This window comes from Paramisgurnus dabryanus, chromosome 21 (genome assembly GCF_030506205.2).
Source record: "Paramisgurnus dabryanus chromosome 21, PD_genome_1.1, whole genome shotgun sequence".
NCBI lineage: Eukaryota > Metazoa > Chordata > Actinopteri > Cypriniformes > Cobitidae > Paramisgurnus > Paramisgurnus dabryanus.
In genome coordinates this window covers 29,289,948-29,311,608 of record NC_133357.1, presented here as the reverse complement: position 1 = coordinate 29,311,608, position 21,661 = coordinate 29,289,948, and the positions used below count along the sequence as shown (strand labels likewise).

General features: G+C 35.7%; 1 protein-coding gene across 1 annotated transcript; it reads left to right on the top strand.

Annotated features, from left to right (window-relative positions):
- Window positions 1-100: 100 nt before the first annotated feature.
- stxbp3 (syntaxin binding protein 3) lies at window positions 101-20,722 on the top strand. Its single transcript, XM_065286524.2, has 19 exons — window positions 101-195; window positions 1,176-1,225; window positions 1,536-1,617; window positions 2,224-2,300; window positions 5,751-5,823; window positions 7,010-7,110; window positions 7,210-7,355; window positions 7,451-7,544; window positions 10,860-10,984; window positions 11,352-11,450; window positions 13,650-13,707; window positions 13,844-13,909; window positions 14,051-14,131; window positions 14,240-14,375; window positions 14,454-14,560; window positions 14,890-14,991; window positions 17,576-17,661; window positions 18,729-18,877; window positions 19,662-20,722. The coding sequence occupies exons 1-19, from the start codon at window positions 150-152 to the stop codon at window positions 19,760-19,762; spliced, it is 1,779 nt and encodes a 592-aa protein (XP_065142596.1). The 5' UTR covers window positions 101-149; the 3' UTR covers window positions 19,763-20,722.
- The last annotated feature ends 939 nt before the right edge of the window (window positions 20,723-21,661 follow it).

The following is a 21,661-nucleotide window of genomic DNA, read 5'->3' as shown; positions in this document are numbered from 1 at the left end:
CGAATTTTACACAGTGGTGCAAACTTATTAATTTACTATAATATTATACATACAAACAAATACACATACGAGCGCTCGTGCACGCACACACAGACTTCTGCCCAGTGACGGGAGCGCGCATCCGCCTCGATTCAATTCAACAACTCAAGATGGCAACTGGACCAGAACACGGCTTGAAGAAAGTCGTTTGGCAAAGTAAGTTCCACATTCACTAAACTAATGTTTTGTCTGCACACTTCGTGAATGCAGCATTGTTCACATGAGCTCACTTCAAACTGTCAGAGGTTTAAATGTCTAATACAGACACACGCGCACAAAGAGCTGGGCTTGGCTGAAGAAGTTACAGATTTTCTGTTAAGTTTAAATGTAGGAGTCTAAAGTTAAGTTACTTGAACTTTAGTTAGGAAATGAGCCGCATCTCGCGCGCGTGCTTTGTTTTCATTGCTTTGTTTGCGCGTGCTTTGTTTTTGTCTCACAGAGTCACTTTATCCGTTAGCTGCTTTGCTAATGTTAGCCTGTCCTGTTTCAGTTTCAGTGCTTCGATGCTCACTTCTACATTTCTGCTCAAGCTTTCCCTGTCATGCTTGGAAAAGTTGATTATCGGGGGCTTGTATGCTTTGCCATCATGACTTTGATGACGTCATGGGTAGTTTGTGAAGTTTACAAGTGACTTCCGGTCTTGTCTTATTTGACATTTTCGTATCATTAGATGAAGTGCGTTAAACATACAAATCTACTAAGTGTTTTGCAAGCATGTCAAATTTTCGCTTTATTACAAATATATCATATTGTTTACGGTGGCGCATTTCTGCCACAGACCTATTATTTTTTTCAACACATTTTTCTTATTAAAATTACATATTTTCCCGTATTAAAAAGCTTATAGTTTTAATGACATAATATATCGTTATAACGACATAACTGAGTGAAAAAATAACATGTATATGGCAGCGGTGCGCTAACATAATTGTTTGTGACTGTTCACAGAATACGTGTTTTTTTTCTCAGGTCACCATGATGTGAAATAAGCCGCCGGTTGTGTTTAACCGTCTTTGCCCTTCTCGTTCAGAACAAAACTGATATGAGGAAATAAATGTTCTGTTTTTTTGTTTCATACTGCATTGCAGAACAGAGTCAAGCAAAAATAACAACTTAATTTATGTGATATATCACAGGAATCAAGGACACCATCATTACTGACTGCAGAAAGTCAGAAGTATGGAAGGTCAGTGAGCATTGTTTTTCTTCTCTTTCCTTCTCTTCCAAGTTACTGACTCTCCATTTAAACCAAAGCAAAATAATATAAACACACGTCATGTCAGGGGTCATGTTTGATTGCCATCCCTTTGAGCCAATGTAGTGTTTGCTTGTGTAATAATTCACTATTGTTTACTACAAACAGAATCTGGTTGACTCAAAAACAGTGTATCAGTTCAGGGCGTCTACAGGCTTGCTAAACTGTACTGAAGAGTTTTTAACTGCCAATGACAGTCGTGATCAGACACGATTGATTAAGTCACATGTTATTATTACAGATCCTCATCCTGGACCACTTTACCACCCGCCTTCTCTCCGCATGCTGCAAAATGTCGGATCTCATGTCAGAGGGCATCACGAGTAAGTCAGATAAGAGATTTAGCTCTGGCATCCTTTGAACATCCTTTGTGCTTTATGGAAAGTATACCATCGTTCTTTGAGGTTCATTGTGGGGTGTAAACCAAACGCTCTTCCTTCCTGTGTTGTTCAGAAGGGAAGCATTCTCAGTTCCTCACTCACCTAGAAAAAAAGTATAGAAATGTGGAGGATAGGAATGAATATAAACATGTTACCTTTCATTGTTCACTGTAAAAATTACTTTCCTACTTAGTATTTTTGTCTTGTTTTCATTACAAATATCTAAAAATTCTTAAATTAGTAAGCAAAATGACCCAAGAAAATAAAGTGTTTGCACAAAAAATATTAAATGAAAGTGAATTTGTGCTTAAAACAAGCAAATCCGCCAAAAGGGTAAGAAAAAAAACTTAAACACTTAATTTCAAGAAAAAAAATCTTACCACATTGTGAATCTTTTTTTTTTTGTTGCTTGTTTTAAGCACAAATTCATTTAATTTTAAATGTTTTGTCCAAACACTTTGTTTATCTTACAACAGGAATAATGTTTGAAGTTGATATTTTCTGTTTTGTAGTTTGCAGTTAATTTATATTCCAGTGATTTGTTTACAGTTGTGGAAGACCTTTACAAGAACAGAGAACCAGTACCAGAAATGAAGGCTGTCTACTTCATGACTCCCACTGCCAAGGTAAACCCATTAAAAACTTTGGTAGGGCTGTGCGATATTTGGGAGGGGCGGTATGCGATAACTTGCTGTCTGGTACTGTATATGATATGCACTACGGTAATACAAAGAACAGCTTGCACAGAGCAATCGATCATTTTGCATTAAATAACGACTGTTGGGATTAATTTAAGACACACAGTTTATAATTAGCGCTGAAAAGGTGTGGTCTAAATTTATTGCTGACCTTGTAACATTTGCCTTTGTAGTTTCTTTTCTCTTTATGGGAGGAGATTATTTAATTGATTCACGTGATTTACTAATATTTGTGCAATTGATAATACTGGTATTTGTGCCATTAATTAATGCCAATGTCTTGAAGAGGCATCACAGAGATCAGAGAGCGTGCTGTACAAGGCAGAGGATATTTTTAACATGTAACAGTTTATTTGGAAAGCCAGAGAAACATATTACTCAAAAATATAGAGACAGAGCGCAGCGCGTCATAACCTGAAAACCACGCCTACCGGGGGGGAAACAATCCAACCGTCTCCATTGACTTTGTATTGCGAGAGGCTGCCTCCTTGTTAAAACTCAGCCTTTGAGGAGAAAAAGTGGATCGCCGACTACGTTTCCCCTAGTGGATGCAGTTTCGTTAATAGTGGTACTGTAAACAAAGCTCGGGCACACAAAACAAAAAAACATAAAAGAAGCTGGGGTGGAACAGATTACAGTCAGCTCCGTCGTACGTCACTGGCTTGCTCGACTTTATGCGGCGCCGCATTCGGATGGAGTCAGAGTACCGCGAGAGCTCTTCAAGAATTCTTACGGAGTAGTTTCATTTCGACTTGCTCTCGCGGTACTTTGACGTCATCTGTCTGTCAGTTCTTGCAGCGCAGCATGAAGTTAAACACACACACTTTTTCACACAGAGATCGTTATATAATTGGCTACATGTTTTGTCTATCAACATTTTCCATTCATTGGCTGATGGAGGAACGAAAAAGCAATTTGGTTACATCCCTAAAGGACGTCACGTTTTCGACGGTGCTGTTTTTGGATTATCTATTATACTACCTCCCTATTTTAAATACAAACTTTAAAGGCAGGTTCATGTGTTTACTGGAACGTAAATTACCGGAGTGTAATCTCATATACCCTTACATGTTACGATGTAAATAGTCCTCAGATTGTATATTATATTCTATTACCAGACGGTCATGCGAAATCTGATGTAAATAATAGACTATATATCTATATTTCACGGATTATACGCATTTGTGGACAAAAATGTTCATTGGATGATTCACACATCTGAAACAGACTGGATTCGACTTGTGATACCCACAAAGAAAAAAAAGTCATGTTTATTTTTGCATGTTGTCATCCACAATTCTCTCACAAAATACTACATATGATGCTAGAACATCTGTATCTCAAACGGCTTTACAGGGGGTATGGCTGAGCTAAAAGAGATTAGGTTTGAGTTTTCCTGAGTTTCTATATTCAAATGGCCACAACTTCTCAAAATCGTATCAGATTTCCATCTGTTACACATCGTTGGAAAGCTTAGAATTTACACTTTTAGAATCTGTGAATAACTCAAAATACCCCAGATCCGACTTCTGTCCCTACTTTCCGTGACTGGTCACATTTTTATATTTTTACAGCAATTATATGCTGTAACACCTTGCCAAAATCACAGCATAAATGAAAGGTAGCACTAAAATAAATAAGTGTTTTTTTGCTACTTTTGTGCACGCGTCTGATATGCGGACCATTCTCCAGCAGCACAAGCGTTCTCCTCTCTACAAACAGCAGACATTTAAAAAAATGAATAATTTAAATTTAAAAACATAAATAGTAATTTCCTTTTACCTAACAGACCTAGCCGAACACATGTTTGGTGCCAGACAAGCTAGCCAAAACTGTATAAGAATTAATTGGAAAAACATTACCTGGTCTGATGTGTGTCTGTTCCTACTGCACGAGTCAGATAGTAGCAGGGTTTCCCACAGCATATTTCAGTTAAGGCGCCCGCCTAAGCTTGGAAACCCTACCGCCTTAACTAGCTCGTCAAAAAAACCAAAAACAACGCTGCACAAGAGGCCGTCAAGTGCATCTCGGAGAATAGGGCATATGCTCATCACACCGCATGCAGGGACGCGCGCCACACGGCCGTAATGAAAAAGATGTGGTCCGGACCGCCACTGTCTGGAGGATAGCCAGTTGATAAAACACGTGTCCGTGAGAACTGTAAGTGGACTTATGTTTTGGGGTTATTTAAGCCTGTTATTGTATTAGTCTATAGTTCTTTCTAATTTAAATGAAGTTAGCTGGTGATTTTGTTGTTTGAGCAACCTGCTAAGGTTTCACGTGCCTGTTGATTAGATATAATTGTTGCTCACTTTATTTATGTGCATTATTTACATGCTACAGTAGCTACACTCCTTTAAGATAATGTAATTAATAGTGGGAAGAAATAATCAGTTTTGCAATTTTTGCACTATCTATCATCGTTCGCCACACGTTCTACAACATCTGGTTTAGTTTGTGTTTATTAACCCTTTAGTTTCACTTCATAACGCAGCTATTCCCGTTAGAGGTATGTGTTAAAAACATTTAAATTCATTAATAATCTAGTATGTGTTCATTTTTTGTCATAGTTTCTTCAAAATTAAGTTTTATTTGAGTGTTTTAAAAATAAATATTTTATTTATTTATTTTATTAAAATATTTTTATTTTCATCAAATACCACCCCTTTGATTTCCACGTCCTTGGCCCCGCCCAACCCTACCACCTTAACTAACAAATTTTCTGTGGGAAACCCTGAGTAGGATCAGAATTGGACATAAACTACATGAATGCACAGTTTCATCTGGTTTTGTATTAACAATTCAGATGGTGTCCATCGCTTTATAAGCACAGTTTATTATCTGTCAATTTATTCATCTGTCAATAATAGATCACATCTTCCAGCCATGTTACAAAGCTCAGATAGTCTCATTTTGGTTTGTTAAACATAATGAGTTTACTGTAGTCAAATGACCTCCAAAGTCAGCAGATCTCAGTTCAACAGAGAACTTTTGAGATGTAGTGGAACCGGAGATTCACATCATGAATGTGTAGCTGACAGATCTGCAAAACGGTCTGATGTTACAGTAGTATAATATGTTAATGTTTCTTGGTGAAGCAATGACAAAGAATTAAGACGTTTGTGAGGGCAAAAGTGAATCCAACACGTTATTAGTAATGTGTACCTTATAAAGTGTCAGATGAGTGTATAGTACCGATATTTGGTGAAAAATAAATTGCTTTAACATTTTGTGTTGCATTGACAGCCCCAATAAAAATGCTAATAATAAACTGATGTGTTATTCTGTGAACTATTCTTCATGTGTGTTGTATTCTGATTTAATCTGCTCACTTTACTTTTACAACCTCTTTATGATCTTGTTGATTTTTGTTTACAGTGTATTGATTCCTTCATAAATGACTTTAAGGTGAAACCCAAGTACAAAGCTGCATATGTCTACTTTACTGACTGTAAGTCCACTGCTTCAATTTTTATTTCTTAAAAACTTTTTCCTTACCAAGAAATATAAAAAAACACTTTTACATTCATTCATTGATTCATTCATTCATTTAGATTTTATACAAAGTGATTTACTCTGTATTTGTTAACATTATATCAGTACAGGGATGTGTGTTCCCTGATAATTGAACCCAGAACTTTTGTGTTCCTAATGTAATTGTATATTGATATGGATCGATACGTTGCTTATATTTCTAACGATACGATGCATCGATGCCACGCATTAAATAGAAATATGACGTACCTTTATTTTGACACTCTCCAGTCTCCACTTTCTCATTCCCTGATGTAACGTCTATCTATGCATTCCCACCAAAGCTCGCATTTTCGTTTATTTTGGTCCGCTAGTGTCAGAAATTGAATACGATGCAGCAAGAAAGTGGTTGAAGCAGCGAAAACACTGCAGGTGATATTGTCGATGTAAAACGCAGTGTCCTCTCTCATGAACATGTTGATCAGTTGATTTTTTTTAAAGAAAAATCTCTCAAGAAGGACCACTGCAGCAAGTGTTTGACTGTTAGATCTGAAGTTGTGTGACAGTTCAAATGCTTAAGTTTAACAGCTTTATTTTATATATATATATATATATATATATATATATATTTTTTTTTTTTTTTTTTTTTAAACAACTTTTTCAGTGATTGTCACTATTGCACATTTTTGCATAAAATACTAAAAGACTTTGAGTGTTGCCATCAAAAGCTTGATTTTATGTAATATTTGTCTTTATTTAAAAAGTTTATTTTTTGTTAGTTTGTTGTTGTAAATGTTCCAATTGGGACAGAGATTGTGCCCTTTTCAAAGATTTTAATTAAACGTTAATGTTATAATATATGTTATATATTTTGTGTGCATTTATAAGTAACTGTAACTGCTCAACTAGGCACGTAATATAAAATATTGATAAATTAATCTAATCGTAATGGCATTAAAGAAGTGTTTGAAATATATAATGAACTGTCTGATTTACACCCCTATCTTTTCTTTATTTGCAACACATAAATGAGATTGATCTTTATTGTATTACGGTAATGAGAATTAAGGGTGAAATGTCACAATGCAATATGCGTCTGACCTCCTGGAGAATGATAAGTGTTTTATGCAGCGCATAACATGATTGAAAACTCTTAATTCCAGATTGTCCTGATGATCTCTTTGACAAGATGAAGAAGAGCTGTGCCAAGTACATAAAAGTGTGTAAGGAGATCAACATCTCATTTCTACCACATGAAGCACAGGTGAACATCTCAATGAAAGTACCAGGATTAATGTTGATGGATCATCTATCTGGTACCTCTTATTTAAAATCAAGTGTTGTGTTTGTGTCACCTGTACAGGTGTTTACCTGTGAGAACCCAGAGGCCTTCAAGAACATCTACAGCCCTCACTGTCAGGACCGAGATCAGACTCTGGACCAACTCGCTGATCAGATCGTCACACTCTGTGCCACGCTGGATGAATATCCTGGAGTGAGATATAAGAAGTACAGTGAACCATGTGCTTTTTTAGTTTACACATGCTAAAATTACACCTGGTGTATGAAAATGTTATATACTTACATGAAGTCATTATCTGCAGAGATTCAGCACTCGATTATGGAAAGAAATTGGCTGAACTGGTGGATAAGAAATTGGCACACCATTGTGAGATGGATGAAAACTGGAAAAAAAAGGTGGGAATACAACATTAACTCACAGAAAAAATAAAGTTATTTACTCCGCAACATGTTTTAAAAAGCTGCTCTTTACTGTATGAGAAAGTTGAGAAAGCTATTGTCTTGCCTCATAAAACATTTAAAATATCACTTTTGGACTGATTTTGTGGTGCTTTACATATTTTTTGAGGCTCTTTTGGAAAGATTTATGTTCCACTTTTATCTTAGAAATGCTGTTTCTGGCCTTTTCAGTAGATCACATAGGGTTGCAAAGGGGCGGAACATTTTCGGTAAATTCCCGGAAACTTTAAGTGGGAACTTAATCTGGGGAATTTTGGAAATATTCCAAATTGGAAACTTAATGGGAATTTACAGGAATTTATGAGAATTAGGGATTTGGGAATTTAGGGAAATATATGTAAACTATATCATATACAAACATAAATAAACATTTTGTTTGGTCATAAGCAGACATGCATACAAGGAAATACAAATTTTAAAAATGATTTTATTGACCCCAAACCTTTGAACTTTGAAAAGATTTTTATTTTACAGGGTTTCCGCGGAGTCATAAAAAGTCATAAAACGTCTTAAATTTAATAATGAAAATTTAAGGCCATAAAAAGTCATAAAAACATCCGGATTTTCCATACAAGGTCATAAATTACATTTAGCCACGTCTTAAATTTATATACTCGTTCATTCATTGTTGCCTTTCCCCACAAAAATGCGCTGGCGGCGGCATTCACTAGTTTTGCCTGTTGTGGTTCTGTCTGAGGAATCTGGGTGGGATAATCACAGCGTTCCAGGACTACAAGGTCCATGCGTCAGTGCAGCAAACAGACTTGTCGGAAGTACTTCAGAAACCCGCGGTCCCGCGCGAGCCGCAAACTCTCGAGGGTCAGCTTAGTTTAACTGAAATCTCCGGGTCTATCACAATGGGAAAGTGTACATTAAACGAGCTATGTCTCGAAGACGGTGCGTTTAGTAGTTGGCTCAAGCTCGTAGCAAACAATCTGTATCAAGCCTATTGCACACTGTGTAAGAAGGCGCTGGAGCTGTCTAGTTTAGGCATAAAATAAGGTGACCAGACGTCCCCGTTTTCCGGGGACAGTCCCGTTTTTTTGGTGTTCTGTCCCCGGAAATGTCCATGTTTCAGCACGTCCAAAACAACAAGCAAATACACTGAAAACCGGATCAACATGTAGTGTTTGTAGTACCAGACCGAAGCAATCATGTAATGATTATCTTCACCAGCAGAGGGGGCCGCGAGCTACTGATTACTTGCACACGCCACTGATTTCGCGATGAAGAATTTACTACGAGACACATGAGAGAGCGTCATTATCATCAATCAAGTCATCATAAGATATGAAAACAATTGAAGTTATCGGGGGTTAAGGTACTAACTACGCATGTTAAATTAAAGTAATAAACCAATGAAGTGAACTGAATTAGTACCTTAGAAGTCATTTTTGATGAGGTATGTCTCTTGTATAAAAAAAGGAAAACAATTAGATTTAGGCTACAGAAATTACAATTAATTGAATTAGAAACACTGCAAAAAAATGACCTTCTTATTAGTATTTTTCCTCTTGTTTTCAATACAAATATCAACAAAAATTCTTAAGTCAAGATGCATTTTCTTGATGGGCAAAATAAGTTACATTTTTAGACAAAAATATTAAATTTGTGCTTAAAACAGGGAAAAAAAATCTTCCACTACTTAATACAAGAAAAAAATCAAGAAAAAGATTTTTGCATGTTTTAAGCACAAAAAATGTTTTTTGTCTTAAAGCTAGATTTTTCTTAGGGGATTTTGCTTATAAAGAAAATGCATCTTTATTTAAGAATTTTAAGATATTTTTACTGAAAACAAGACAAAAATACTATTAAGTAAGAAGTAAGTCATTTTTTTTGCAGTAAACCCACAACAATAAAAAGAAGAAAACTTTCAAAAACGTTTTGTCCCCATTTTTTTATTTATAGATAACAAAAAATGAGATTTTAATGATATTTTGACCATTTAACTAGGAAATATCCCCGGTTTTCATTTAAAAAATCTGGTCACCTTAGCATAAAAGCCTTACGTTCGCATGCAAAGTCAGAAAAGCATAAAGTTGCTGTAAAAGGTCTGCAGCGGGTGCAGGCGATCAGTCAGTTTTCACTACCCGGTCCAAGTACAGCATCCGATTGTCTCGTATCCAGTGCCACACACAATTGTTAAGTGTTGTTCCTGTGTTCTTGATGCTTAAGAAAAGGGAGCCTTCAATTTGTTATTGAAAGTGGAACCTTTACTAATAAAACTTGTTACTAGTTTCAATGAAAGTAAAAAAAAGACTTTTGAAAGGAATTTTTATGTTATTTTTCGTTATTCGTCTAGGTCATAAATTTTAATCATAATGGTCATAAAAAGGTCTTAAAAAGTCTTAAATTTGACTGACTAAACCCTGCAGAAACCCTGTTTTAAATAAATTGTTCTTTGTTTTAATAAATTTGTTATTTTTAAAATTGTATTAATCAAAAAATCCAGATACTATAAATCATCAAGCCTGGATTTATTTAATCAAAAATCCTCCAGAAATCATTCTAATAAGCAGTTTGGTGTATGTGTGACTGAGGAATGTGGAGGGTAAAAATTCAACCGAAACGGCATTAAATCTTGTGGTTTTAAACAAAATTATGCTGTAAGATGTTTTAACTACATTTAAGTTCCCAAATTCCCAGTTTATTCCCATTAATTCACATTAATTCCCAAATATTCCTGTTAATTCTCATATATTCCTGTTAATTCCCATGGAAAGTTTCCAGCAACCCTACAATCACATCATATTAAAATCATATTAAAGGTGACATAGAATGGTTGAACGGGGTATTTATCCTTGTTCTGTGATGTGACATGTAGACAAAAAAAAATTTAGTTTGGGTCTGTAATGCCTTAGAAGCTTCCTAAAAACCTCTCTCAGATAGCTCTATTAGGGTGGAGATTTTAAACAAGTGGTTTTGCACCTATTTGGCTCCCCCTACTGGCTTAACTTACAATCTCATTACTGATTGGCTGACTTTGCTGCCACTCAAAAAATGTAGCCAATTATTTTAAAGTGGAGGGGCAGTTAGATGCCTGTGATGTCATAAGCATCAGTTTTTCAGATTGGGCTGTTTTCTGGCTGACATTTCTAAAAGAGGAATTTCTATGAGACTGAGATGTTTAGCATGTTTAGCACTTTTTGTATGTTCATGAATGCGGGTAGACTGCCATTATTCAACAAAGACAAGGTAAAAATGGTTTTTCATTCTCTGTCCCCTTTAACTTTGCACATCTTTCATCTGCAGGGCAAGACACAGGCCCAGCTTCTGATCGTTGACCGTGCATTAGACCCTGTCAGTCCAATCCTTCATGAGCTGACCTACCAGGCCATGGCTTATGACCTCATACCCATCAAGGACAACATTTATGAGTAAAAGACCCTATCCATTAACTTGATTTAACATTGAATTGCAGGGCTCCAGACCTCCCTTTTTGACCCAACCCTGGGTAAAAATAAACAAGCATTTTTTTTTAGATGGAGGAGTTTAGTGATGCTACAGTAAATAAAATAAAAAATAAATATACTTCACTAAATTGATGAATTAAATAACTTGGCAAAAATACATTACATAAGCAATAGTATTTGAAGAAAAGCTCAAATGTAAGGAGTAGCATTTTGTAGTGTGTGATTGTCTAGACAACCATGATCACTTGTGTTTTGCATTGACATGTCCCATGTCATTTCATTTTCATCTTAGAGATGTTTTGATGGTTTTGTATGTGTGTGTGTTTTTTAGGTATAAAGTAAAGGATGGTTCTAAGAAAGAGGCCTTGCTGAATGAAGAGGATGAATTATGGGTCAAATTACGGCATATGCATATAGCTGAAGTCACTGAGTGAGTAGAGCTGAATAATTTTAGTTTATTCTGTTTATGTCTTCTGTGTGTCTTTGCTATCTGTCCAGATATTTGCTTTCAAGCATTAATTAGGAATTTATCTTGGCATTCATAGGGAGATGTCTTGCATTGGCAGTAATTGCCTTATTAAGTACACACCGAAAGCTAATTAAAGCAATACTGCAGCCCAAAATTACCCCATGATTTATTCACCCTAAAGCAATTCAAGATACAAATGTCCATATTTCAGATGAGCACATTTTGAGTTATTTTAGTAAATGTCCTTACTCTTCCCAGCTTTATAATGGGATGAACAGGGATCAGATATCAACCCTAAAAAAGTGCATTCATCCGAAGTAATCCACACAGCTCCAATGGGTTTATAAAGGTCTTCTGTTGGTAATCGATGGGATTATGTAAGAAAAAATCCATATTTTAAACTTTATAAATTATAAAAACTAGCTTACCGTAATGATGCCATCTTAGACTCGTAAGAGTTTTAGCGTAGTGAGCGCTCGTTGCCATGGGTGTGTTGTTTTTAACACATTCCTTCTAAGAGTGCAAAATGACATCATTACCAGAAGCTAGTTATTATAGTTTATAAAGTTTAAAATATGGATATTTTTCTTACAATATCGCATCGATTACCTACAGAATGCATAACAAACGTAAATAATAGGTGAAATTTTAATTTTTCTTTATATTAGACTTTTCATTGTTGCCAAGCAATACTGCATAAAAGATCCTGATTATGAATATAGCGTTTCACTCATGCGATTATTCGAGTTATTTTGTCAATTAAGAGAAAACGCTACCCTGCCAATAGAGATGATCTGATCAATCTGCCGCAGAACGGCAGTCGATCATCGCATTAAATGAGTCGATTTTTTATGCAGTGCAAGCATTTTTACAACCAGTTGCTCATGTGCAACCTGCAAATTTGGATCTCTCTCTCTGTCTTTACATAGATATGTATATTTTCTAAGTGGGTGCCCTCCGGTAATTCATCTCTCAATAAAGTCACTCTCTGCTCTTGACTCAAGACTGTTGTACTTTATACAAATGCGTGTATATTAATTCATACAGTGAAGTTTTATTTTCATTACTTTTAACAGGCTGAAGCCTTTTTAAAGGAATAATAAATTGCTCTTTGTCGGAATATTTGTTCTGCTTATTTATGTGGTTCTCTAGAAAACAATAATATAGACAGCCTTATTACTGCAAGTAATGTAACAAAGGCAACATCTGTGGTATTACTTTATCTGTTAAATAAATGTTAACAGTTACACTCATCAAAGAGCTTGCATATCAGCTTGAAGAATCAGGCATTGGTTTCGGACGATCATGATGACAAGAACTCTTTTCTCGGTACTGGCTGAAAAATCCTAATCGGAGCATTACCCTACCTATGCCGAGTGACTACGCCAATCCATATTTCTGCTATTATGCACTCTTACGCTCTTCCCAACTTATAAAACGCTGAAGCATTTACTGACCCAAAAACAGTAAAAAAATATGTGTATGTTTTGACCATCGCTCTGAATCTGATTGCTAACAAAAGTCCTTTACAAAAATGCAATCACCTTTTTGCTCACAATTTGGTATTTTTGAATAAACCTACCCATATGTGAGAGGTGATAAAAGAGAACAAATGGATGAAGATAGGATGAAAGTTTTTTTTGAAAGCAGAGGGTCTTTGATTTTAGTTGATATATTGTATGTTTACATATTTGACGAAAAAAACATTTTGGAAGACATTTGTGAAAATTATAAAAAATGCTGGTTGCTGACTGGCAAGTTTTAAAAAAAGAAAACGCTGGCGGGGGAGTTTATGATGTGTTATAAGGCTGGTCAATTGACCATTTTGCAAGATGTAAACGAAACTGGTCCAGAAACACTTACTGTTTCCGTTTGTAACCGTTTTCTTTTTTTCACATTTCATAAAAATGTTAGTTTAACTTTTTTATCACAACATTTATGTAGTGTTAAAAAAACTGAAACATAAAAAATGCTTCTGAACCAGTGTTGTTTACATGTTGCAAAATGGTCTATATGTTTTGAAACAGAGCTGTCTTTTCTACATTTTTGTATTGTGTTCTATCAGATCTCTGTTTTCAAACAGAAACACATACTTCTTGACTGAAATGATCATAATAAATCTAAGTAACAGTAAATAACACTGATGTTTGTCTCCCAAAGGCAAATCCCCAAACTGGTGAAGGAAATCTCTGCCAGTAAGCAGCAGGCCGATGGGAAGGTAAGTATTCATTTACAGTTAATTGATATCATGAACAATCTCTGTCTCCACTTACAGATTCTCTTACAGTATTTGTGTCATAGATGCCCTCTGTCAGACTGTTAATAATCATGTGATATTTTTCTTTCATGGGCAGATCACAATCGCAGGTCTATCACAGCTCATGAAGAAAATGCCCGCTTTCCGTAAACAGCTGGATAAGGTAATGCCAGTAAAAGTGAATACAGGAATAACTGATGACAGTAACCACTGAATGTCACTGAATAGTGAAAGTCTGTGGCATAAGATTCTGTTAAACCCTAAAATAATTTGACTGACGGACACTTTTGCACGTTTCTCTCAGAAAACTGTTCACTTAAATTTAGCCGAGGATCTCATGAGTCATTTCCAGAAGAATGTGGAGAAACTCTGCAAAGCCGAACAGGTAAAGTCCCACGGTTACAGCAGCTCTTGAATTTGTATGGCGCCTTCCTCTGGCCAGAATTTGTCTGTGAATGCACGTTCATGTTTTTTATTTGTGCTTTGAACGTAGGATCTGGCTGTAGGTGCAGACGCCGAAGGTCAGAAGGTCAAGGATCCCATGAGGACACTTCTTCCAGTACTGTTACATCCCCACGAAACCCCCGACAAGATTCGAGCCGTTCTCCTCTATATTTTCAGCCTGAATGGTAGATGTTGCTTATGACTATCAGTCACACTAACTCAACAGATATTCAGCTGATTATATGTTTGTGTGTAATGAGCAGGTACGACAGAGGAGAACCTGAATAAACTGATTCAGCATGTGAAGATCGAGGGTGAGAGCGAGTATATCCTAAACTGGAAACATCTTGGAGTTCCCATCCTCTCTTCGGTTAGTACAGTGCTTTATAAACCAAATAATGCGTACGTGACATTTGAACATATAACTTAAAACCGAAAGTAAACACATTTTCCTCACGGAAGGTCTGCATCTTTTAAAAATGAGCAAATTAAATATTTCGAGTGCCTTCAGGCTTTGCGTTGAGTCCAGATCACACTGTCTGGGCTTATTTCTGTGATTAAAAACCTGCTGCCTATACATTATCCCTTATTTAACATGTACATTTCTGCATATCAGTTTTAAATTGTTTAAAGTACAGGTGAATTATTACAAGAATTGTTTATTTTGTTCATTTTCTTCTGCATTTTTTTTCACAACAGTCAAGTTTCTTCTCATTTCGGAAACAATCTCGGAGGGATCGTTCAGATGAGGAGACCTATAAAGTGTCTCGCTGGACACCCGTCCTTAAAGATGTCATGGAGGTGAGCGACTCTTAAACATCACACATTGCCGACCTTAGTTTCAAATTAATTCTATATGGTTGCCATTCATGCTGATTTATCTACACATTCTGATAGTACCTGTGTTGTTTTTAAAAGAATTAAAAGTAATTATGTTAAATTACGGTAATTATAAGTCTTCAGAAATGTTAAATGGATCCAATGTTTGGGATTTATAGGAAGGTGTGGTATCCGTATTTAGGCCATCAGTTTTACATCTCATCTGGTGATCATGGGAAACTAATGCTATTTGACTCACAGACACAGAAAGAACAGCTTACAGATATAAAGCTATATTAGCTTACAGTTATTATGATCCACAATGAGACCAAGTTACATACAGTATGTGTATGTTGTTCAGGGCGGAAGCCATTAACATTATGACCCAGATCTTGACTGGCAGATTAGATGTCAAAAGATCATTCGATTTCCCTGTCAACTGTAAATGGGAAAATAATTGCAGCTCACATATACAGGTCAATGACATGTGATTAAATGATTAAAAATGCAATATAATTCTCCAATATCAGTAGTTGTTGGGATATCAATATTTTTTTGCATTCCGCGGAATAGACAGAATAGAAAAATCTGTTACGTCTGACATTTTATTTCGCGGTAACGAAATATACCATCATACGGACCATCCCTAGCAGGTTTCCCTAGAGAGGGTCTTTGCTTTTAGTAAGCTAACCGTATTTGAATTAGAGCCCGACCGATAAAGGATTTTGAAGGCAGATACCGATACAAATGTTTGTTGGTTTTAAAACCCGATATTCCGATATATCGGCCGATTTTTTTTCCCCAGAAACGCGCAACAGAACATTTACAGATTTCCCTAACATTAGTTATTTGTAGTTATTTATGAGTTTTAACTAAAATAATATGATAATGCATTTTAAAAAGAAAGTTGTTTCTTTTATTGTCTCGTGACCAACTCACCATGAACTTACTTAACTTACTCTGCCTGACTCTGGCTGGATCAGCAGGTTGCAGAATATGTGACGCATTATACACGAGTGTTGCCAACAGGGAGGTTGTAGAGTGCCCTCTGGTGGACAAACTATAAAACGGCAACACTCATGACATGGTTGAAGGCTGTTTCGTCCGTTTTTTTTTTTATATTAATTTATCGGCCATTATGAATGCCGATACTGATAGATTAGAAAATGCCTAATATCGGCCGATAATATCGGCCTGCCGATATATCTGTCGGGCTCTAATTAGAATTTTCTGTATCAGACCCTATCGAAGATCGATTAATTGTTAACATCCTTAGTTTCAATGCAGCTTCAATGGGCTCTAAAAGATCCCGACCAAGGCATAAGGGTCTTATCTAGCAAAACCATTGTACTTTTAAACCACAACTTCTCGTCTTGCACTAGCCTTGTGATGCGCCAGCGTGACCTTTCAAAGTAATAACGTAAAATGTAAGCTGACAAATGTAAAACTACCGCCCTGGTGTTTACAAGTGTGGAGAAAGAGAACATTCAGACGTTGTTGTATGTGGAATGATAAAAATGTATGTCTTTGTGTCAGTAAAATGGTCCGAAACTGTGCGTTTCACATATGTGATGCATAAGGTGGCGCATCACACGGCTAGTGCAAGATGAGAAGTTGTTTTTTAAATGTACTTTTTTTTGACTATATATTTTTTGACTATGGTTTCTGTGGATAAGACCCTTACTGTATGTCTCTGTTGGGATCGTTTAGAGCCCTATGAAGCTGCATTTTAACTAAAGTCCACTATATGGAGAAAAATCCTGAAATGTTTTCCTCAAAACACTTAATTTCTATTTGGCTGAACAAAGAAAGAGATCAAATCTTAATTTACTCACCCCCATGTCATTCATCAGAATTCTTTTTATGAAATTGGAGTAATTTTTTATAAGCTAATAATTTTAATACATGCAATCTAAGGTTGTCTATTATTGTTGTTATAAATTATTGTTCTTAAATGTATAGCTGTCAATGTCAAATGTAAGTTTTATAGTAAAGTTGTTTTAACTTTCTAAACAAATTTTTGGATTATAATTTTAAATGCCACTATCACATAAAGCAAATAAAGCATCTGGCAAATAAACAATGATTAGTTGTAGCACCTGACATTTCAATTATATAGTGAAAATCATTAAAATAATGAAAAAAAAAACTATTTTAAACACATTGTTCCTGATCCAAAAATTTGATTTACATTCATTTTAAAAGATTTTAAATCTGCTTTATGGGCTTGTTTTCTCATTGACCCATATGCATTCGTCATGTGTCTTTCTAGAAGGGTATTTTTATTTTAAATAGCGGTTTGTTAACCTGTGATAAACTGAAAATAATTGCATTACAAATCCCACTGTCTGGGACTAGATGTGATTTGTTGAGCTGTCTAGCTAGGCAACACATTTAGACATTATTATACTATACTTGTATTCAGACATGTGATACGAATATTTGGAAATTGTGCCAAAAATGTCCTGAAAAATCGGATCTTACTAGTCATAGCAGATTTACAAGCCAGTGAGAATTTTATGTATGTTTGTCACTTACAATTCATGTTTAATATTTGCATGTTTAGGATGCAATTGAGAACAAACTGGATGTTAAAGACTGGCCGTTCCAGTCTGAATGCCCGTCTGCATGGAACGGCTCACGTGCTGTAAGGTAGGGCTAAGAGTTCAATTTTATTCATCCATCATAAGTCTTTTGTCATTCATTTTGCTGCCACAATTAAGCTACTATTACAGTCTGCAGTGTGAATTATTAAAAATCTTGAATTTTGGCATTGTCTCTCTTTGTTTGGCTGGGCTCACAGGGTGGTGAGGTAAGACAATCGTGATGGTTTGGCCCTTTAGGCTTTTGTTTTTCTTTTTTAGCTAAATGCACAATCTAGAGGTCTGAACCCAGCCTGTACAGCCTGTGATCTGACCCGACCCGACTGATGCCCTTACATTTTAAGACTGAATTTGACATGGAACCACTTTGTGTCTGAGTAAAGCTTTAAACTATAGATGTGTGTGCGCCGCTGACAGCACTTAAAATATATAACGTATTTTCAGATGACAACAATGTTAATATTATTGTAACTTACAAACCTGTTTCAAATGCATAGTCAGTCAGGCTCAGTCTGGGCTCAGGTTTGACTCTGGGAACGAAACAAACCCCTGTCACATACTGTGTAGGTCACATTTTGATGTGTGTTTTCTTCATCAGTGTGCACCAGTGTCAGGTGAAAAATGATGTCATTGATCTCATTGCTCCTTATTGCAGCAGTTTATTCCCCTTTAAATCAACCAAACTCAGTCCCCTTTAATTGAACCAACATGTTTAAAAGGAGGTTTGAAATGGCTTTAGATCTATTCATTCTCTTTTGATTTTTACTGTCTCTATAGCGTGGTCTCCATTAAATATTTGTACCAAACTTCTGTGATTATTTTTTAAATGTTGACAAAAACTACTGTGAATCAACACCTTTTTCATTAACAGATGTTATGCGACTTAAAAGTTATTTATAATATAATCGAATCTATGAGACCAGTGAGGATTCACACCCCTAATAAAGAGATCTTAGTTTGGTTTGCACTTTGAGTTTGCTTGTAACATTCACAAATTCCTAAAGTTCACAGACAACCACTGGAAGACCCCAAGCATGAAGACCCATTAAAGTCATTTTCTCTTCAGCTTGATGATGAATTTTTTTTTTAAATTCTGGTTCTGTCTCTTTCTGTTAGTGCTCGACAGAAACACAAGGGCAGTTCTCCGGATGATCTCAGGAACGGCTCACGCCTCATCATCTTTGTTTTGGGTGGAGTCAGTTACTCAGAAATGCGCTGTGCTTATGAAGTCACTCAGGCCACTAAATCCTGTGAGGTCATCATTGGTAAGAGTCTATACAAAAGTGCTCATTTAGAAGAGAAAATCCTGAAAACAGATAAATAACACCGTGAGATTATTTATTACTGAACTGTGAGAATCACTCCTGAGGTTTTCTCTATGGCTTTTGACCTGACTGACTCACAGTTGATTTCTATAGAGTGATAATAGACGTGATAATACCAATATAAAAGCTGTTGTTTTTTTATCAGATTGACTACAAATAATTACATACAAAAAATAAGGAAAGCTGCCAAATAAAAGTGTTGTCTCTTAAAGACAAGCAGGGGTGCATGATTTCTGAAAGCCAATGTTGATTTTTGAAATCACCTAAACAAGCACGCCCCTACCCCAATAGAATCTGGACCTTCTTTTCATAGACCTGCCCCTCACATACACAACCCAGGCAATGACAGTATTTAGTAGACATGCCCCTTACTGCTGATTGGCTACAAGGTATTGTGTTTTGGTACCCAACTCCCTTTTTTCCAAAGTGTTTTCCAAAATCATGCACCCCCGAAAATGAGTAGGAGAGCCTTAAACATGTTTTAAGAGACCTACAGCAAAAACACGTCTCACAAAATTACTCCAAAAGGCCTTTTTGCATGTTTTATGTTCTCTCATCACAAACATCATCAGCATTTGGATGGCTTTATTATAAAATGCTCCGCACAGTAATGTTGAGAAATGGTTGTCGAGTTATTTTTCTCACAGATTAAAATGTTTGCCTATGCAGGCGGCTCACCAGATTTGGAAACCAAATCAAATCATGACTTTTTAATTGTCCACAGGCTCCACACACATCCTCACTCCACGCGGCCTGCTGGAAGACATTTATAACCTGAGCAAGCAACCCACGGAAACCTTTATTATTGAGGAGGAGAAACTCTGAAGAGCCCTCTGATCCATCCATCTACACAAACACATACACATATACACAATTACAGATATACACACACACACACACACACACACACACACACACACAGAACTTTATGGAACATAATAAACTTCTTCTATATAGCATCTTATACAACATTAATTTTGAACTAAAAAAATAAATCCTGTAAATATCACAAACACAAGCAAATAAAAATAAATAATGGTTCTACATGAAAAATAAATATTTTGAAATATTGAGGTGATTTGATTACATAATGTCTCTACTTAATATAAGGTTTGGTTATATATTTATGAAAACAACATCATAATTTCAGTGAGCGTTGGTTGTTTGTGACCCCACTATGTTAAGGCTTGCAGGTCAAATACTTTATAAAGCATGGAAAATACAAACCTACAGTATGCCATTATAATGTATATGGACTAATATAATACTGACTGATTTATTTACAAACCTATTATAACGCATTAACCCAAATGAATGACACTGAAAGGGCTTCAGCATCAGGAGACACAGAAGTGCCTTTATTTATCATAATCTTACCAGTGTTGGCGAAAAGCTCACACTAAATTTACTATTACACTTTTCTCTTTGTCTCATACACTATCTGAAACCTCTTCTGTCAGTTTAAGTATCTGTTTTCATTTTTTTTTTTTCATTCTTGATTGGGATTATGTACATAAGAATTCATTATCTGATTGCTTGCTAAGTGTTTAGCGTTTATAACACGCATATATTCATTCATGAACAAAGGAAGGTTTTAACAAAAGTAATATATGAATGTCTTGCAATTGAATAACGGACAAGAATGAATGATGTGGTTCAATTTCTTGATTGTTTTGATATTGTGTACTATGGTCTGTTGAATTTCATTTGTCTAAAATCTACATAAAACAATGCATTTCCTATATAAGATTTTGCTAGTGTGTCATATTTTATATGATAAGCCCACCCCTGACTCTCTGTGTTGTACTGTTTTCTTTCAGTTCCTTTGATTGATAGATTAAACTTCCTTCATGTGATGCACAACTGGCTGAAAGGTGACATGATCCTCTTCTCTTACGGTACAGAATGTTCCAGAAACATCTCTCAGATATAAGGGAGGATACTTGAGCTCAGATTAAATGTATTCTTCTGTTGTCTCTTGTTTAGTGATGCTGAGATCTGATTACTGCAGAGTTGTTTGCCCCTGTAAACAATATAGATGAGTGTCAGAGGGTCTGATAATCTAATCGTGTCAAATCTGTCCTGTTTTAGGCCTTAAACTTTAATGCGGTTATGTGAACACATACTGTGCACTAAATGCATGCTTGTATACATTTATAAAGCTGACAGAAAGCTGATATGATCTGTGGTGTATGTGGGAAGGCTTGTGCCGTAGGTATGTGCCGTAAAGTGAGAGGACTTCTAGAAAACTTCTGCCACCTAGAGTTTTTACAGCATTTGATTATGTTAGTTTTTATTTTCATCCTTGGCACCATTTTATTGACAATACAATATTTGTACAATAAACAAGGCAACTTTGTAGCACATTTACTACACAAAAGTAATTTAATGTGCTTTACAGAAATGATTTACAAAGAGAAAAAATATACGTAAAATAACAGATAACGTAAGAGATATCACAAAAAATAAAGAATGAAAAGGAAATACATCTGATTTTATTAAAATGCGTAAAAAAGTTGTTTAGAAAGGAAAATAACTGAAATATATCCAATGCAAGGAATAGTTTCTGTATATGGTCTCTAAAACAAATCATATTTCTTTTGTTTGAAAGTGTACATACAAAATGAGCTTGCAACATATAAAAATAAAATGACATTTGTCACAGGCAGATGTATTGCATTTTTAACAGCCATAGTTTAGATATGAATTACAAAGTTAAACAAA